Genomic DNA, 18,030 nt, shown 5'->3' on the forward strand with positions numbered 1-18,030 from the left:
AGCACCCTGAGAGGTGGCACCTGAGAGGTGGGGCACCTGAGAGGCGGGAGAAAGGGAGGGATGCACCTGCTCAGCAACCATTGCTATCATTAAACAAAAGCCTGGCGGAACATCTCTGCCTTATAGGCCCTGCGGAACTGTAAAATATCTCGCAGGGCCCTGATGTTCTCTGGCAGAGACTTCCACCAGGTCAGGGCCAGGACTGAACTCTTTAGGGCCAGGGATCACCAGCAAGTTTCGACCATTAAAGCGTAACACTCTTTCAGGGGCATAGCAGAGAAGGCAGTCCCATAGATACATCAGTCCCTCAAGCAGAGAGGCCAAATAGACCCCTCTAGGGCTGCTAGGTCATCCCTAGTCACCTGCAGGGGATGAGAGATAATGCTGCCAGATCCAGGTTGGGAAACTCTTAGAAATTTGGATGTGGAGCCTGGGGAGGACAGGGACCTCAGTTGGGTACAGTGGCATAGAGTCCACCCTCCCAAGCATCCATTTTCTCCAGGGGAACTGATCTCTGTAGTCTGGAGATGAGCTATCATTCCAGGGTTCCCCCAGGTCCCACCTGGAGGGTGGCATCTCTAGACCTCTCTGGGGAGGGCACCATAACTGAAAAGGCCACATTGACCTGGTTTATTTCACCAGGATCCGGAAATAACCATTTCCATGACACTGATCTGGTGTCATATTTCACTGGTATCCTGAAATAATCATTTCTACAGCATTGACCTGTTTTATTTCACCAGGATCCTGAAATAATCATTGCTACGGGAAAATCTCAGAACCATAAGGCCATTCATTAGCTGTGCAGTCCTAAGCAGAGTTACATCCTTCTATGCTGGTTAATTTTCATGGACTCAGAAGGCTTTAACTCTGCTTTGGGTTGCACTGCTACTCACTTTTACTATGTGGCACATTTTGAATGCATCTCTCAACCAAGGCCATCACATCATTCAAAGTCGTCTGAAGTGGACTTCAAAATCCCTGCTGACAGGGAATTTGTTTTCCTCCCTTCCACCCTCCCCCCCCCCACCTTTTAATGTCATCTTTTTATCTCTCAATATCTCCATTAGTCTACAGATAATTAGGGTCAGGGAGTTCATGGCCAAGAGACACTGGAACAATTTAAACAACTCTTTTGATTACTAAGCACCATTACTGAGCCATCTTTGAACAGTAAAAGCTTTCAATGAGTTTTTCCTTCTAGGCACTGTAATGAACTTGAAAACAGTAGCTATTTTAAGAAAAGTCTGCTTGTACAGACTAAAACTAACAGAAACACCTCCCCACTCCAAGTATAAGAACGAACAAGGAGGCCCAAATCCAAATACTGTTCCAGTCATGAAAATTATTGGGTGGCCCTGGGCCAGTCGCTCCCTCTCAATATAGCCCACCTCACAGGGGTGTTGTGAAGAGGATCATATCCACTGTTCCAAGCTCCCTGAAAAATGGATGGGATCAAATAAATAAAATTATTTTTTTGAAAAAACAGAATGGGACTTAACATCAGGCTGGAAACTTTCGATCTTTAAGTTTATAATTACATTTCTGGCACATTGAGCAGGGTCACATTTACGTTTTTTGTCCCCAAAGCAAAGATCTTAAGGGACATTCTGTCTGCATATTTACTTACATCATTTATACCCACACTGCTGTCACCAGTGGGGCTTCAAAATGGCTTACGTTGTCTCCACTCTCCTTTGTTATTATCAGGAATGGTTGAAATATCCAGTTTTCTTTGGAGTAGTTGAAAAACAGAATGGGGTGTGTGTGTGCAGATTTTAGTTCAGTAGCTCCATAGAAACTAACAAGATTTTCAGGGGATGAGCTTTCAAACTTTCAAGAAGTTCCTTTCATCAGACTTTCAAAAAGTTTACATCCCAAAAATCTTGTTGGTCTGTGAGGTGTTACTAGACTCAAACCTAACTGTTCTACTGCAGATCAACATGGCTACCCTCAGAAACTTGAAAAAAACTAAACAAAATCAAAAACTGAAGGAGATGTCTTTAAAAGGGTTAACATTTCTAGGCAATGTCATCATTTTTTGAAGGTTCAAGACCCAAACAGGACTAAACCATTGGCTGACTGCCTTTACTGCCAGCTGATATCAGAACCCATCAAGGACATAGCCAATCCCAAGCATTTGTTTAAAGTTCCCCATTAACAATCTGCCACCAGCTCAGTGGGAAGGAAGGCAGACCTTGGAGTTCAAAGGAGGAAAATGCAGTCCTGAGGCTGAGAGGCATTACAGGGTTTCAGCATACATCAGCTTCATCTAGAAGCTCAATGAAGCATCAACAGGCAAAATGGAAAAGTGTATTCAAGATGGCCACAATTAAGGATGCGAGCCTCTACCCCACAAATCTCTAGGAGCTTCCCACTTGGATCTGGCAACCCTATCCCACCCCCATACACTGCTGGTGCACAGCAACTTTACAGCATATTGTTTTCTCTCAGTCATGACACAGCTTTACAATACTGCTCATGAGGTTACTTCTGGTGTCTCTTTAGACATATGCTGTGGATGCGTTTATTTATCTAGATATTTTTTTTATCCAGCCCCTCCTCCAAGGTGGGTGGGAATACACTGTTCTCCCCCTCCTCTGCTTTATCCTCACCTCCAACCTATGAGGTAGGTAAGACTGACAGACAGGGAATAACCCAAAAGCCCCCCAGACCCAACAGGCTTCACAGCAGAGGGAGGATTTGAACCTCCCAGATCCCAGTCCAACCCCTATACTACACTGCATTGTCTCGCTTCCTCCGTGATGATCAGCTAGCAGCTCAAGAGCTCAAATCCAAGTCTGTTTATCTCCTGCCCCAGCAGCCCTAGCAGAGAGTAATCCTGGGGTGGGAAGAGAAGAATTCCACGCTTTCAGATTACATCTGTTTCTGGGATTTAGAAATCATGCGCAAACTATGCTTGAGCACACAAACTCTGTTATTGTAACAGTGGCAACTTGGACCTGACTTTACAACAGAAGCCTAGCACTCAAGTAAAGGCAGAGCAAAATACACTTCCTGCCCCTGAAGAACACAGCAACCACTGTGAAGGCAGAAATGGGCAATCCCTGACCCTACAGCACATTAAATATATAAAACCAGCAAAATACAGCATGCTAACAGAGGTTACACAGAAACACAGGGAGGCTGGTCCAGTGAATGGTCAGGGTGAAAGAGCAGCTGAGGCTGCTGCATTTCCAAAGCGAAGGAACTGCTGAGATGATCAGTCTCTTGGACAGGAGACCACTGGGAGCTTCATTAAACAGCTGGAGACACGGACAAAATAATAAAGATAATTTTTAAAAGCAAACACATGGAGCTGTGCTATACTGAGTCAGATTATTATTGGTCCCTCTATCACATTTTTAATTCCATCTTTAAGGGTAGTATTTACAGGGCTCTTCCTATTGTTTTTCCATCCTCATGAGAACCCTATGAAGTAGACTTGACAGAAAAAGAGAAGGACAGGCTCAAAGTCACCTAATGCGTTTCGAAACCCCCCCCCCCCCACACACACACACAGACACATCTTCCTGGTCAAAGTCCAGCAAGCTAGTTACTGTATTCAACTGCATGTTCCCTGACATCTCCAGTCTTTTCTTTAAAGGGATCTCAAATTGCAAGTACAGGAAATGCCTCTCTTGCCGGAGTTCCTAGAGAGCCACTCTAGCTAGAGGAACCAGTATATAGAGGGCCAATGCTCTGACAGTTTCATATGTCAGCCCCCAGGCTCACTAGCCTAGTATTGTCTCCTTGGACTGGCAAAGTCTTCAGTAGGCCTTACTTCCAAGTAAGTCAGCACAGGAAGGCACTACAAGCCTCTGCCAGGGTCATTCCTAGCCTCACTGCTTTACTTTCTCAGCCTTGCTGCTTTACTCCATTAAGTGGAGGTCCTGACCTGGATGATTGAGGCTAGCCTGATCTCATCAGATCTTGGAAGCCAGGGAGGGTTGGCTCTGGTTAGTACTTGCATGGTAAACCATTAGAGAAGTCCAGGCCAGAGTCACTACGCAAGCGCAGGCAATGGCAAACCACCACCGTTCATCTCTTGCCTTGGTAACCCTATGGACTTGTCAACATCAGCTACAACTTGATCATACTTTCCACCACCATTAAATGAACGTATTATACATCCAAAGTGTGTGCTTTACCACTGAGCTACATAAAACTATCCAGAGGTTTTGGAATTCTCCCCCTCCCATTGGGTCCACTTCTTGATGACCCAAACCTTTGTTTTCCCTCCTTCCTAGTCCCTCTGTTTTTAAAAGTTGTACAATTCTTGGGTGACCCGTTAGCAAAACAATTAGATTGTCACGATGCCAGCTCTGATTTTTGACTCTGCTGTGTGTAAGCCTGTGTATTAACAAAGCACCCAGATTCCTCTCCAGTTGAACTTTCTTTGCAACTCATATGTTGGAAGGGGAATAATTTAGTGTGTGAGAGTGTCATTGATTGTGATGCTCATGTACCCTTTTGCCACCCCAGACCATATTTTTGGCACAGACTTGGACTGCTTGTTTTGACAGACCTTAATCCCTCAGTCGTATACTAAGAGCTTCTTGTTGCTACGTTGCAAACAAAACCCTTAAAAAACTCAAAAGGAAACCAACAGTGAAAGCTATTCTAAATAATTACTTTGGGGACGTCCACAATACAAATCCCCAAAATAAACATTCTGAGGGACAACAGAAAAGAAAGGATAAAGGTTTTTTTTTTTAAATAGACACACATTTTCATTCAATATTTTAATTTTCTGCAACTCCTGCCACAGAACAAAGACAAGTAATCTGCTCTATTTCACCTGCGCCCATCAGAAATGTCACCCAGCTCCAACATGTGGCCAGAGAAACCACAGGGGCCGAAAAAGGTGATCCACGGAAGTGTATGGAAAAAGTGCATGGAGAATTGCAGATGCTGCAGCCCCAAACAGGTCACTTTTGTCTCATATGCAAGCATGATTCTCCCTTCCGAGTCGAGGAAACGTGTTTGACTGAACACGCTGGTGGAGACCGGCTGAATGAGAAAGGAGGGAGAGAAAGAGAGACAAAGACCAAGAGTGAAAGAGACCTGGCTTGCAGATGGCCTCGTTCTTGGTTTTGTCAGCCACAGGGTGACCTTTCCACTTTCTATTTGTGTAACTGTTTAGAGAGTTTAAGCTGCTTGTATGGAAAGATGTTTCCTTGGGTAGAGGTGATTGGGCTGCTGTTGATGCCTCATGTAAATCAACTGTTGTAAAAAAAAAAACATTCAAAGTGATTGGACCTTTATATTTTTCAAGATACAATCTGATTTATTTTTGCATTACAAAGAGCCACAATTGTAATAGGGTTATCTGCCAGTTCTTTTAATCTCAGCCTGAATTTACTTTTACATGGTCTAACAGATAACATTTAGTTTTTGTGTAACATAGGAAGAACATGGTTCTTTGCTCTTCTTCTACACAATCACAAAAAAGGGGATTTGACATGGAGAACAGAGCTATCCTTGGTTGTTAATCATGATACCTAAATGGAGCCTCCATGTTCAGATGCAGTCTACCTGAAAACATCAGCCACTAGAGGCAACAACGGAAGGAAGGATTTAGTCTCCATGAACCTAGTCGTTGTCCTTCTGGGGACATCTGGGTGGTTACTGTGGAAAACAGGACACTGGATGGAACATTGGTCTTATCCAACAAAGTTCATCTTATAGTCTTATGTTATTTTCAACTTTATAATAATATGATAATCTGCTGAGTGTCTAAAAGGTCACAACAGAAAGAAAAAACTCTCCGTGTAAAATGCAGTTTTAACTTGTGAATAATAAGCATCAAAATACAAAACGAATTCTCAACCTCCAAGTCGAGGAAATGTGTTTGACTGAACACGCTGGTGGAGACACGTCCCCCAATGTAGGGACGCCTGCATTGCTGATAAGGATAGTACTTACTATGGCATTCCCACTATTATGTGTGCTAATTAGAGAAAGCTAGGAATACTTTTGGCACTACTGGACCTGGGAAATTGTACAACACTTATAAGAATGGTCCCTGGAAGAAGGATTGGTTCTCCATTGGACCACCTACTTTTAACACTGGACTGAATGTTATTTAGTGGCTTTTAGCCACATAAGAGCTAAAATTATGAGAACGCATGCATAGCTGGTCTTGAGGACAAAAGGAGATTGAGGAAGAATCGCACTGCTAAGGCACCAACCCCTAATTAGACTTTTCCCTGCAGCCACTGTGGCCGGATCTGTCCCGCATTGGTCTTGTCAGCCACCAGCGAGCCTGCAGCAGACGTGGACTACTGCACCCTTCTTAAATCTTCGTTCGCGAAGTCAAGCCGAGAGAGAGAGAGAGCCACATAAGGACAGTAGGAGCACTGAGTAACGTATGAGGTTTTAACTTGGTGATATGTACTGATATTATTCATTTTGTATTTTGATACTTATTATTCACAACAAGTTAAAATTGCATTTTACACGGAGAGTTTTTTCTTTCTGGTGTGGCTTAGTCTCTCCTCCATGGTCCCATTTACATTGTGAGTGTCCAAAAGGTAGCAGGAGCTTGGGGGAGGAGAGCAGGGATATGCAAGGGGTGCGTCACATTGCATGCACCATCACATCACTTCTGGGAAAACCCGGAAATCCTTAGAGCTACTGAACATCACTTCCAGGTTTTCCCCAGAAGTGACATCACAGCTCATGCAGTGCTGCTGACTTAAAAAAAATCTGCAACAAGCAGCAGGCAATGAAGATCACTGGCAGGAGTCTTCCTGTCACAGAGATGCTTGGCAGCCATAGGTAGCAACTTGACCAAGGCAACCCAGTGGATCCACGGGTAAGCAATGCATAATTTGAACCCAAGCCTCCCAAGCTTAATCATTATGGTACAACACATCTTGTCTCCTTGGGACCACACAAGTATTCAGGATTTAAAAACAAAGCTCCATGTGTATAGCATTTGTTATTCAGTCAGGAAACCTAACTTAGAGGCACAGAATCATAGAATTTGAAGGGACCTTCACAGTCATGTAGTCTAACCCCCCCCCCCCCCCCTGCACAATGCAGGACTTGCTGATGTTTTGTTTTTCTCACCAAAACATGCAGTCACAGCCATTTCTCTAGTCAAACATCCCATGTATCTGCTGGGGTGCCAATAGACAGCGGGGATTCAGTTCACTCCAAGCCATCAGCAGTGTGGAAGGTGACGGGTAGTACCTCCTGAGCCCTTGCGACTGCCAGCTGGGTCCAAGCCAAGGCCCTGCATTGTAGCCCTATCCCATATCAAGTCACTGTGCCACTGCCCTATCCCAGCCTGGAGTGGCACCGGCCACAGCAATGGATGTGCCTTACTTGTGTTGACAAAGTATCTCAAAATGGCCCCGTCTACAATCCAACCTGTGAAGGTGGCTATATGGGCCCTTTCCCGCATCATGCAGATACAAAGTTGGTTTTACCACCAAGTATACATTCAGTGAAGAAACTGACTCCTGCACAAAGTCTACTGTACTGTCACATTCACACCTACACACCTGACAACATTACCTGCTGGATTCAAAGGTTCCTTCCAGACAGGAAGGTCTCTTGCCCTAAGCTGAAGGCTTCCTTCAGATCCAACCTATTAGTCCTTAACATTGTTGCTCCTACAAACTTACAATCAGCCTTTCAAAGAAGGCCTTTGGTATACAAAGAAGCACAAAGTGTACAAAAATGACTCCATTGTGCCTGGATCCAGCTCCCACCATTTAGGCCCTCCAAGGGGGAGGGGGGCTTGTGACAGTGTTGTGGTTCTCCTACATTTTTGTGGCAGTGTTGTGGTTCTCCTACAGTGAGGGAAATCCAAGTTCAAATCTTTCTTTAGCATGAAACTTGGTGAACCTGGGCAGTCGATCTCTTTCAGCCTAGCCTGCCTCACAGAGTTGTTGTGAGGATAATATAAAGGAGAGGGCAAATCATATTTGCCACCTCAGGGAAGGGCTCAAATCTACTAAACAAACAAAACTGTGATTTTTAAACCATAAAACACTTTGAGAATGTTTGAACTGAAAATTAGTAAACAAACACATACATAAAATTATCCCATCAAGAAAAAGTCTCCTAGGCTTCTCTGCCCATTCTCCCTTGACATCAACACGAAGTCACCCCATCTCTTCCTCCAACCCCCTTTTTAACCTTTTTTTTGTGGGGGATGATGAGGGCAACATCTGTCCCTTTTTGATACTAGATCAGGGATTCCTGGTTTCGGACCCTGACTTAGCCCCAAAGGAAGTCCCTGGAAGACCTTCAGTCAGCCACCATTTTGCAGGGTTTATAGAACTGCTGTACAGATACATCGGAAAAACCACAAATACACGCTTCTAAGATTCCTGGAGGAACGTTGAAGTGCAAATGGTGAACTTCCATTGCTTTGGATGACACACACAAGTGGTTTGGAATCTGTACCCAGAGCATCATTTCACATCATTTGATAACCCTTGAGAAATCTCTGCACATCAGCAGAACAGCTGGGCCAAAAATTGGAGGGGAATAGGTTCCCCCCACCCCACCCCAGGAACACGAAGATTCTGGAATTAATTTGCTGACACCAAGAAGAACCAGCAGTGAAACCTGCATTCTGTCATGCAGACAATATTCATGCAGCTCTTGGTCCTCCATTTTTATTTGCACAGTGAATTTTTATGCCATTTTCCTGACTAAAACAGTAAGAGAAGGAGAGAGGCCCCCACCGCAGAGGACTTACAATTTAAATGGCCACCAAAGCTCATCATATTTAGAATTTCATATTTTATGCTCCCATTTTCCTTCTATATTTGTTTCCGTGTTGGGTGCACAGCCTGAGGTGAACATGCTGAAGTGTTGCAGCAATTAACCCCCAGGGTCAATTTTTTTATCCCAAGATACCAGACGCTAGAGGTAGTTCGCTGCTGTGCCTTACTTGACTAGTGCTCACCACTAGTAAATTGTCTTTAGATGCTCCTTAGGGGTAGGCTGAAAGCTGCCTAGAGGTAAACTCAGCAGTTTATCTACTCCTCTAAGGAGAGAGACAGAGTGGTCTACATTAAATACTTCAGGGTGTGCTTGCTTGAAATCAGCTTCTTTGAATTGAAGTGGGACTTTGTGCTGCTAACGGTCTTGATACCCTCTGCTTATCTAGCCAACAGTTATTAAAAGCAGAACTCCTTTCTAGAAAGCTGGATTTTTAAATCTGATATTATTTCTTCTTATAGGGTTTTTAAAGCCACAGACAGGTGCCTTATATGCAAGCACAAGGTATACAAAAATGACTCACTAAAAGTTTTAATGGTATACATAAAATTATATGAGAGTGAGGTTTGACGGCCGGGTGTGCAGGACATAGTGAGAGTTTCAACATGGATATATGGGGGTTTAATTTTTCTTTTTGGTCAAAAGAAGAAGTCATTTCTATGAACATAAACAGGGCTTCAGAAACCTCACAGGCTGTGTATGCGCACCATCACACACCCAACCCTGATGGATCTGAATGTTCGTTTACTGTAACACACTAAACACAAGCACCTACCCCTCTCTGGGAAGCAAATATGATTAGAAAGTATAATCCATGTAATCAAAAACATTTCATTCCCCCCTCCCGAATCTGTACTTTGAGAAAGTGAGCTAATAGTGGATAATAGGAAATACGCCTCCCAACCCTGAAAACACAGCTTCCCCCCAAAATTACATCATCCATTTCTTCTTCCTTGAAATACATCATTTCAACATTCATCAAGCTCCAAATACATCAACTCAGCCAATGTTGGACTCTATAAACATTACAACACGCTTGGTTTTCAAACAACACCTCCATGCTCAGTTGTAACAGCTTCTATTAAATTAATGATGTTACCCACACCATAAATTAGGCAAATTGTATGCAAATACTGTTTGAGCAGCAATACAGCGGTTATCAGCTGTCTGCAAAAATAAATTAGTTTGGCAGAGTAAAGATACTGTGGAGCAGCATATTTAATTGGGCACTAATTTTATTGTGATTATTACTTTTAAGTAACAACAGCGTGATTATTAAGCAACATAATGTGATGGTTTACACAGAGCTGATAAAACACTTCACAAGATCCACAATGCCTGCCTGCAGATTAATACTGATACAAGGTAATTTACAGTCCCAAGGACCAAATCTCAACTGCTGTTAAAAAAAGGAGGTATTTTATTTTCTTGGATTTCCAACCAAGACAGCCACAGTATGTTCAGGAAAAAAATGACAGTGATTACCTCAATACACAGCCATCATCTTTAATTTTTTTCCAAGTTCAAGGGCTTAACATAGCAAAGAAATTAAAGTAGACTCTTGCAAAGCATTTCCTCTACATCTCCAAGGCACTGGCAGATCAAGGCTACAAAATACAATTGTTTTCATTTTAGTTGCCTTCTTGGCAAAGTTACTACAGCCCACCTTAAATCACCCAATCCTCCCCTCCAGCAATTCTAGAGAAGGGGAACTACCCCAGATTACAACTCAGTTGTTAGTTTGGCAAAGTCAAACACAAAACCAAACCAGAAGCTGGCAAATAATATTCAAATATTGACGGGCAACAACACATTCCTCTTTTCCAAGTTAAAAAAATATCCAGAATCAAATAGCAACTTCTGGGCTGTTTCACACCTCACCTTGCATTACCTACAGCACCCCCATTTGCTTCCCCCCCCCAAAAGAAAGCACTTGATTTTGTTCAGCAAGTTTGCCATTCCTTAATTCAATACACACTAATTTGCAAATCATAAACCATTAGAAATTAAGACACTGGGACCGCTGGAGTTAAAATACCAGCACAAGTGGGTGGCTAGGACCAGAGGAAAGGAAGGGAAAGCCCATGCTTCAGTTGTGGAAGCGGGAAAGAAAGAAAAGAATCCTGGCAGGTTTCAAAATAAGGGGAGATTAAAATCTTGTAACTGACACCACTAACGGAACGCAAGAAAACCACAGTGTTTGGGGATAAATTTTTTTTTTCTGGGAAAATTCCCCCTGAATTTCCTCCTCTCTTTGGTCACTGTTCTCCCCATGTATCTTGACACCCCAAACCACTCACCCATCCATCTAACTTAACCCAGGGTCCAAGGAAGTCGCTAGGTATCATGTGGGGGTGGAAGAGGAGAGCGCTCCAAGGGGGGGGGGGAATTCAAAGATGAACAAAATCGGGGGTGAGGGGGAGCAGAGGAGAGAGGGAAGCAAAGCGGACTTCTTGCCCATCCACTCCCTGTTTTGCACATGGACCACTTCCAAGTTGGAGCATCCTCAGCAAAGGGCATGCACCGTGTGCATCATGTGCTCCTGGACACCGCAAACAACGCCGGCTCGCCGCCCGCCCTGGAGTCCCAATCCTTGGCTGGTTCTCGGGTCCCTTCCTTTTCCATACCGGCAAGACACTTAACGGAGTGCGGGGAGACGCGGGTCTAACAAAACGCCTCTCCAAATACACACACACCCGGGGACACGCAGGGACCATTATGTTTGCACGAGCCCAGCCCTCGCCTGCCACCGGGTGATAACATGCAGGGCAACACAAGAGAAGCAGAGAGGGGGCACCTACCACTGCTGATCCAGGTCCCAATCCCTGAAAAAGTCAAATAGATCCATAGCGTTTGCCGAGCGAGGAAGTCTCCCGAGCGCCGGTCCCCCCGCCTGCCCGCCTCGGAGAAGTCACCGGGCAGGGCAGGCAGGACTGGCATCGAGAGGGCGGACGGCTCGCCTCGCCTCGCCTCTCCCTCCGCCGCCCGCCTCGCTCTGCCCTTCGCGGCAAGCCCGGGCTGGAGGCTCCCTGGACCCGCCGGCAGGATGCACGAGCTGCAGGCGGCGGCGGCGGCGGCTGGCTCCCTCGCTCGCTCCCGCTGTAGCTGCCGCCAGCCGCCTGGCTGGCTGGCTGGCTGGGAGAGGCAGGAGCAGCGGCGGCGGCGGCGGCTTCGACACCCACCACGAGGGGAGGAGCTTGGGCAGGCACAAGCCGCGGCGCGGAGCAGCTCTCCGGCTCGGGAAACGCTCGCGCGTCGCAGCAGCAGCGGCAGCCGCGGGTCCTGGCGCCGAGCGGAGCGGAGCCTGCCTGGCTCTCCTCCTCCTCCTCGCTCTCCGGGCAGCCGGCAAGGCCCCCGGGGGGGGGAGAGCCCAACGAGCTCGAATCCAGCCCTGCAGGATCGGGCCGTGCGCCTTAGCAGCGCCACAGACCTCCCCAGTTGGTTTCCCCACCCCGCGTCTGCCTCTGGACATGGAGGCTCATTGTCTAGTAGTCACAGATGGCCCTGGCCGCTAGGAGCTCCCTTGGAAAGGCAGCGAATGACCGAGCGGCCCGCCACGCTCCCATCTTGTGGCCGCGAATCCCGTAGGCTTTTGAAAAGCCGCGCGGAATGCTCCTCTCTCTTTCTCCCCCCCCCCTTCCCGCTCCCTCCTTCCTCCAAGGAGTTTAGAGCGCTGCGCAGCGTTCTCCCTTTATCTGTTTTAAAGTAGCCAGCGGCCTTCTTGCTGTCCTCGTTTTATCCTTCCAACAACCCTGTGAAGTGGGTTCGGCTGAGAAAGAGTAAGTGCTGTTACTCTGTTCATTCTCAGTCGGAGTGGGCTGGGAGTTGAACCCACATCCTCCCTGGACACTGAAACCTTCATTGGCTGGTCAAAGAGGATGTGCTTATCCTTGTCCTAGCATTTAAACCCAACGGTTTTCTTTAGATGACCCTGGACCTAAAGTTCAGTATTATGGAAAGGGAGAAAAAACACATTATAATGCCCCTTTCCCCTACTCCACGCATGGATTGCATAACCCAGAGGTGTCAAACATGCAGTTTGGGGGCCGAATCAGGCCCCCAAGCAGCCGGATAGGTAGGGGCCATGAGGGGAGGGAGCCATTTAAATAATTCAGGAGGCTGCTGACTGCTCCTGTCACCCATCTTGTGCTCTTTGGACCCCAACAATCAGCTGATTTGTGGGCCCTTTAAATAGCATGGGAGGGGCAGTGGTTGCTCCTGGGTGCCCCTCCTACCCAATTTATATTGCACAGAAAAGCAGGGCAGACTGGGGATGAGGGGCCCCCAAACCTGTCCAGGGGCCAGGCCCCATGGGCCCCTGGTTAGCTTCGGGCCTGCCCCCCAGCAACTGGCTGTCATCTGCTTCCTTCCCCCCATATCTTGCTTTTTGCTGCATAACAGCTTGCTTTGCAATGCTTGCTCAGTTGCACAAGAGCTACAGAGCAAAACTTTTTTCTTCATTGGCTGAGGCTCCTCCCTTGGGGAGGAATAGTTTGCTTTGCCAGGCTCTCTCAATCTCACAGCAGAGCTACTGAGCCAAGCCTCTCTTCTATTAGCTGAGGCTTCCCCCCCCCCCCACCTGCTCCCCGGCATCGCCTGGGGAAGGAAGGAAAGATCCAGAGCTGCCTTTGCCCAGTTCCATGGATCCCATGGGATAAATACAAAGAAGGCATCTTTAAAATCAATGAGTGCTAACATTTTAAGTATGTTTTAAGTTTTTTAAAAATATATATTTGTGTTTGTCTGTGTTCTTTATACAATTTATATCTCTGCTACCTAATCTTAAATAGGTACACACATGGTCTAGCCCAACATGGCTCGGCCCAACCCGACATGGTCTGGCCCAACGAGGTCTCATTTATGTCAGATCTGTCCCTCATAACAAATGAGTTCAAAACCCCTGGTATAAGCCTTATCATGGTCTCTCCAGCACCTATAGTCCTCCTTTGTGTCCTCAAGCAATACTTCCCATAGCACCCCCACCTTAATTCCACAATGGTAGATAGGGGTGGGGCTGATCTATATGCATTGTTTCTTTTCCATATTTATTTCTACCTGGTCTTTTGCAAATGCAGCTTCTGGGGTTGCTTGATCAAGGGGGGGGGGGCAAGTCTCACCTTTTCATTCCAAGCAGCCCCTGAGCAGCATTTCCCCCTGCTGTTTCTTTTACTTACCTCATTTATAGCCCGTCTTTCTGGCTGAGATACAAGACAGGTTACACAGTGTAAAACCATGCAGTCAAATTAGCATGGGACATCCAACAAGCAATGCCGTAAGACAAGAATGCTTAGGATGTTACAGTGGTGGAGGACTCTTATCTATCTCTCTATCTATCTACCTATCTACCTCTTTATCTACACACACATAAATATATACACACATACATATAGATACACACACACACACACACACACACACATATATATATATACATTTACACACATATTTCGTCCTGCATCACTGTAACATGCTAAGCATTCTTGTGTGTGTGTATCTGGGGAAATGGGTTTCCCCCCCTCCCTATTTCCCAACAGAAAAGCTAGAAATTTGGGGCAGCATTGTGAACTTTTAAAAATAATTATAAATCATTCAGTCTTTGTTATTATTGTAGATCAGCTGAGATTGATATGCAGAATGCTTTTAAATACAAGATTTTGCTGACTCAAATTATGGAGGTTTTTTATGTATTATAAAGTGTGGCATTAGAGAATTATACTTCCTATGCACACAGTAGATGTATATCTAGGCATATCTTTGGTTAAACATGACTAATTTTAGCCATAATTAATATGTTAATATGTTATTGTATGCTTGATACCAATACACTGTTGAAGAGTTCACTGTTATAGAGTTTAACGATACTCTATTTCTGTATGCCCAAATCATACAATTGTTTTGTTTACTACAAAATTTGTGTTTTCTATTTTCAGCTTTTGTCCCTTACCACTTAAATGACAAAGAGAGAGAGAGAGATGAAACCTGTGTCAGGGTAGCAATGGGTACAACAGTTTGCAGCTCTCTATGTAGAAACAATATCACACAACAGTATAAGTCATAAATATACGAACAGTATAATTTTACATGTAAATGAGTTCTAAACATTGCATTTTACATAGTTAAAATTGAAAAATAATTTTGGGGTACAGCATATATTTCTATGTTTTGCCCACCTCTCCAAACAAACAAACTGTTTGGATCTGAGGGTTGCCTCTCCCCATATGTGCCCCGAAGAGCCTTGCGCTTAATGGGCCAACATATACTGGTTACCTCCAGCCCAAATGACATCTGATTGGCCTCAACTAGGGCAAGGGTCTTTCTGCCCTGGCTCTGGCCTGGTGGAATCAGCTCCCACTGGAGATCAGGGCCTTGTGGGACCTTCTACCATTCTACAGGTCTTTAAAACAGAGCTGTTCTGCCAGGCCTTTGGGTAAGGCAGCAGGTGTCTCAGTTGGCAAGATCTCAGTTGACCTTCCTGAAGTCTTGCCATCTTGCTGAAGTGTCCACCTACTTCCCATAAGCTATATACCAATAAGATTTTACCAGCTGCTGAAGTAAAAGCAGTCTGGCTTTTTCCCATAAGAAAACTGCAGGAAAGGAAAGCATAACATTGAGGGGGGAGTGTCTGGAACACTCACACACGCTCACTCTTACGTCTCCCTCACAAGATGGTTGTTGTGAGGATAAACTGGAGAAAGGGAGAATGATGTAAGCAGCTTTGGGTCCCCATTGGGGAGACAAGTGGGGTATACATGGAATAAATAAGCATTGTTCCTTTTCCCTGACTGCACTTAAAGCAGTCTTGAGGGGCCATTCCTGACTGGAAACACAGTGCAAGGGGCAAAGATTTTTCTCTAAAACTACTTTTTCCAGTGCTATGGTTCCCAATTCATATCACATCCATATGGCTGCTTGTTGCAGTTAAATTACACATCTGGAGATCTGATTACAAATCCCCACAATGAGGTGTAATTCAGCCTGGGGACATCAGCACGTTTGGGAAAGCCTCTCATTCCAGTGCCCAAAGAACTCTTGGCATATGATGGCTTCTCAAGTGGGAATGAGGCAAAGAGGTTTTGAAGGGTCATACAAGCACACTCATCAGAGATATGGATTTGGCTTCCGGGCAGGAGTGTAATCAGCAGAAAGTTCAGGCTTCCCTCTCTCTAATTTGTAAATTTAGTGTGTTCAGGAGAGTTCCTAGGTTGTATTAGCCAGCGTGATGCAGTTGTCAAACTGTGATCAGGGAGACGTGGCATCATACCTTTACTCTGCCATGAAGCTCATTCTCTTTCAGTCTAACCTACCTCACAGCTTTGGTGTAAAGTTAAAGGAGGGGGGAGAGAGCATGTATGCCACCCTGAATGTCACCATTGGTAAATGGGCAGCATATAACTCCTGCCTGAGCCTGCCTTGGCGGGATGGGCAGGATATAAATCTCATAAATATTTTAAAAGCTAACAGTTAACTTATCTCTGGATCAAAGGTGCTCCTTACCAAACCATGGCCTTTTTTTAATTTCAGGCCTCAGGATTTTACTGGGAGAAGGTCTGAAGGCAGAATTCCACTCCCTCTACATTTACCACAAAACTATATATATATATATATATATATATATATATATATATATATATATATATATATATATATATATATATATATATATATATATATATATATATATATATATATATATATTTGTTTGTAGAATGTTAAAAGGTCTCAAGTCTTGCTCTATTTAAGGCCCCTTGACTCACTTTCTGTTACCACTGAAGCCAGATTCCCTTCCCACATTCATTCATGGCCAGTTAAATTCACCACAAGGCAATTTTTAGCAGTCATTTTCAATGTGGGCGAGTATTTCTTCAGAATATGCCCTCATGTGGCAAGACCTGAGATTTACTGTGATCTGCAGAACACTAAGCTCCTGGTGGATCTTCAAGACAGGTCAAAGTTTTCTTCCCTGGATTACTTTGGAACAGTTCCTGAAAGGCAGGTAACTGTGTGGAAATTGTTACTCTGCACTTAAAAATCCTTGTGGATTTGGAGAATAATTATCCCCTCAATTTGTCTGCCCCTGCATATCTTCTCAAAAATCATTGGGCTTTATTGATTACATTTTTATCCTGCTCTGCCTCACCAAGCAGTTTAGGCATACATGGGTCTCCTTTCCTCCATTTTATCATTGCAATTTGCAACAACTCGGTGGGGTAGATTAAGCTGAGAAGGAATGACTGGTCTAAGACCATCCTCTGAGTTTCACAGTAAACAGAAATTTCAACCTGTACCTCCACAGGCCTAGTCCAGCACTCTAATCACTACTAGCCAGTTTGGTGTAGTGGTTGAGAGCAGCAGACTTTAATCTGGAGAAACAGGTTTGATTTCCTACTCTTCCACATACAGCCAACTGAGTGATCTTGGGTCAGTCACAGTTCTCTCAGAGATGTTTTCTTAGAGCAGTTATCTCAGAGCTCTCTCAGCCTCACCTACACCACAGGGTGCATGTTGTGGGGAGAGGATGGGAAGATTGTAAATCACTCTGAGACTCTAAGTGTAGGGTGGGGTATAAATCCAGCTCTCTTCCTCCTCATTGAGTCTCAACATGGAACCAGGGCTTTAGTAATGAGCTCCTGAGTAGTTTTTGAAAAACCCACTTGTGTTTTAAAATAGCAGCGCAAATATGTCCCATGTGTTCCATAAGAGAAATTCCAAAGGAGAAAAACGCTATATTGGAACCAGTATGCAGCTGCTGATCAAAGGATCCGGGTACCACTAAGCTGCCAACTTAAGTTAACTTTGACAAAATCCAATATTTATCATTTTGTAAATTTGAAGAAAACCTATATGTGTGTTCTGCAGATGGGGAGGGAATATATTCCCTTAAATATGAATTTACTTAATCCTACAACTCCTGCTCAGGTAAAAACATTAAATCAAAAAGTGTGTGTGGGGGGGCTATTAAAATTAGCTGCCAATCAGGAACGCACTGTTCAGAATTTCCCTGTTCGGCATATATTCACTCTGTTTTGTTGAGAATAATGGCAGCTCAGCAGTACTCAATGCAAATGTTGATTTGACATATTTTACAGTATTTTATTTTTACAAAAGGGCTGCTAATTCTTTCATTCTCTGAAAAATGATGCTTGCTGCAGTTACTTCTCTCTAAGCCAGAAACTGAGTCCCCCCCGCCAAAACCTCCATTTCGTGTCTAATTTATTTTTTCGCTCGCCACTGTGTCAACATAAGTAAGGCAAGAAAGCAAATCTTCTTATGTAATGCGCCACA

At 44.7% G+C, this 18,030-nt stretch overlaps 1 protein-coding gene across 2 annotated transcripts in view; it reads right to left on the bottom strand.

The window, feature by feature from the left end:
• AFF2 (ALF transcription elongation factor 2) overlaps positions 1-11,646 on the bottom strand; it is a 531,080-nt gene extending 519,434 nt beyond the window's left edge. For both annotated transcript variants that reach the window (XM_060249320.1, XM_060249319.1), the window contains exon 1: positions 11,550-11,646. In XM_060249320.1, the coding sequence (XP_060105303.1) occupies positions 11,550-11,596 (47 nt within the window). In that variant the 5' untranslated portion in view covers positions 11,597-11,646. The remainder of the gene's footprint in view (positions 1-11,549) is intronic.
• Positions 11,647-18,030: the final 6,384 nt, after the last annotated feature.

Source organism: Heteronotia binoei, chromosome 11 (assembly GCF_032191835.1).
Source record: "Heteronotia binoei isolate CCM8104 ecotype False Entrance Well chromosome 11, APGP_CSIRO_Hbin_v1, whole genome shotgun sequence".
NCBI classification, from domain to species: domain Eukaryota; kingdom Metazoa; phylum Chordata; class Lepidosauria; order Squamata; family Gekkonidae; genus Heteronotia; species Heteronotia binoei.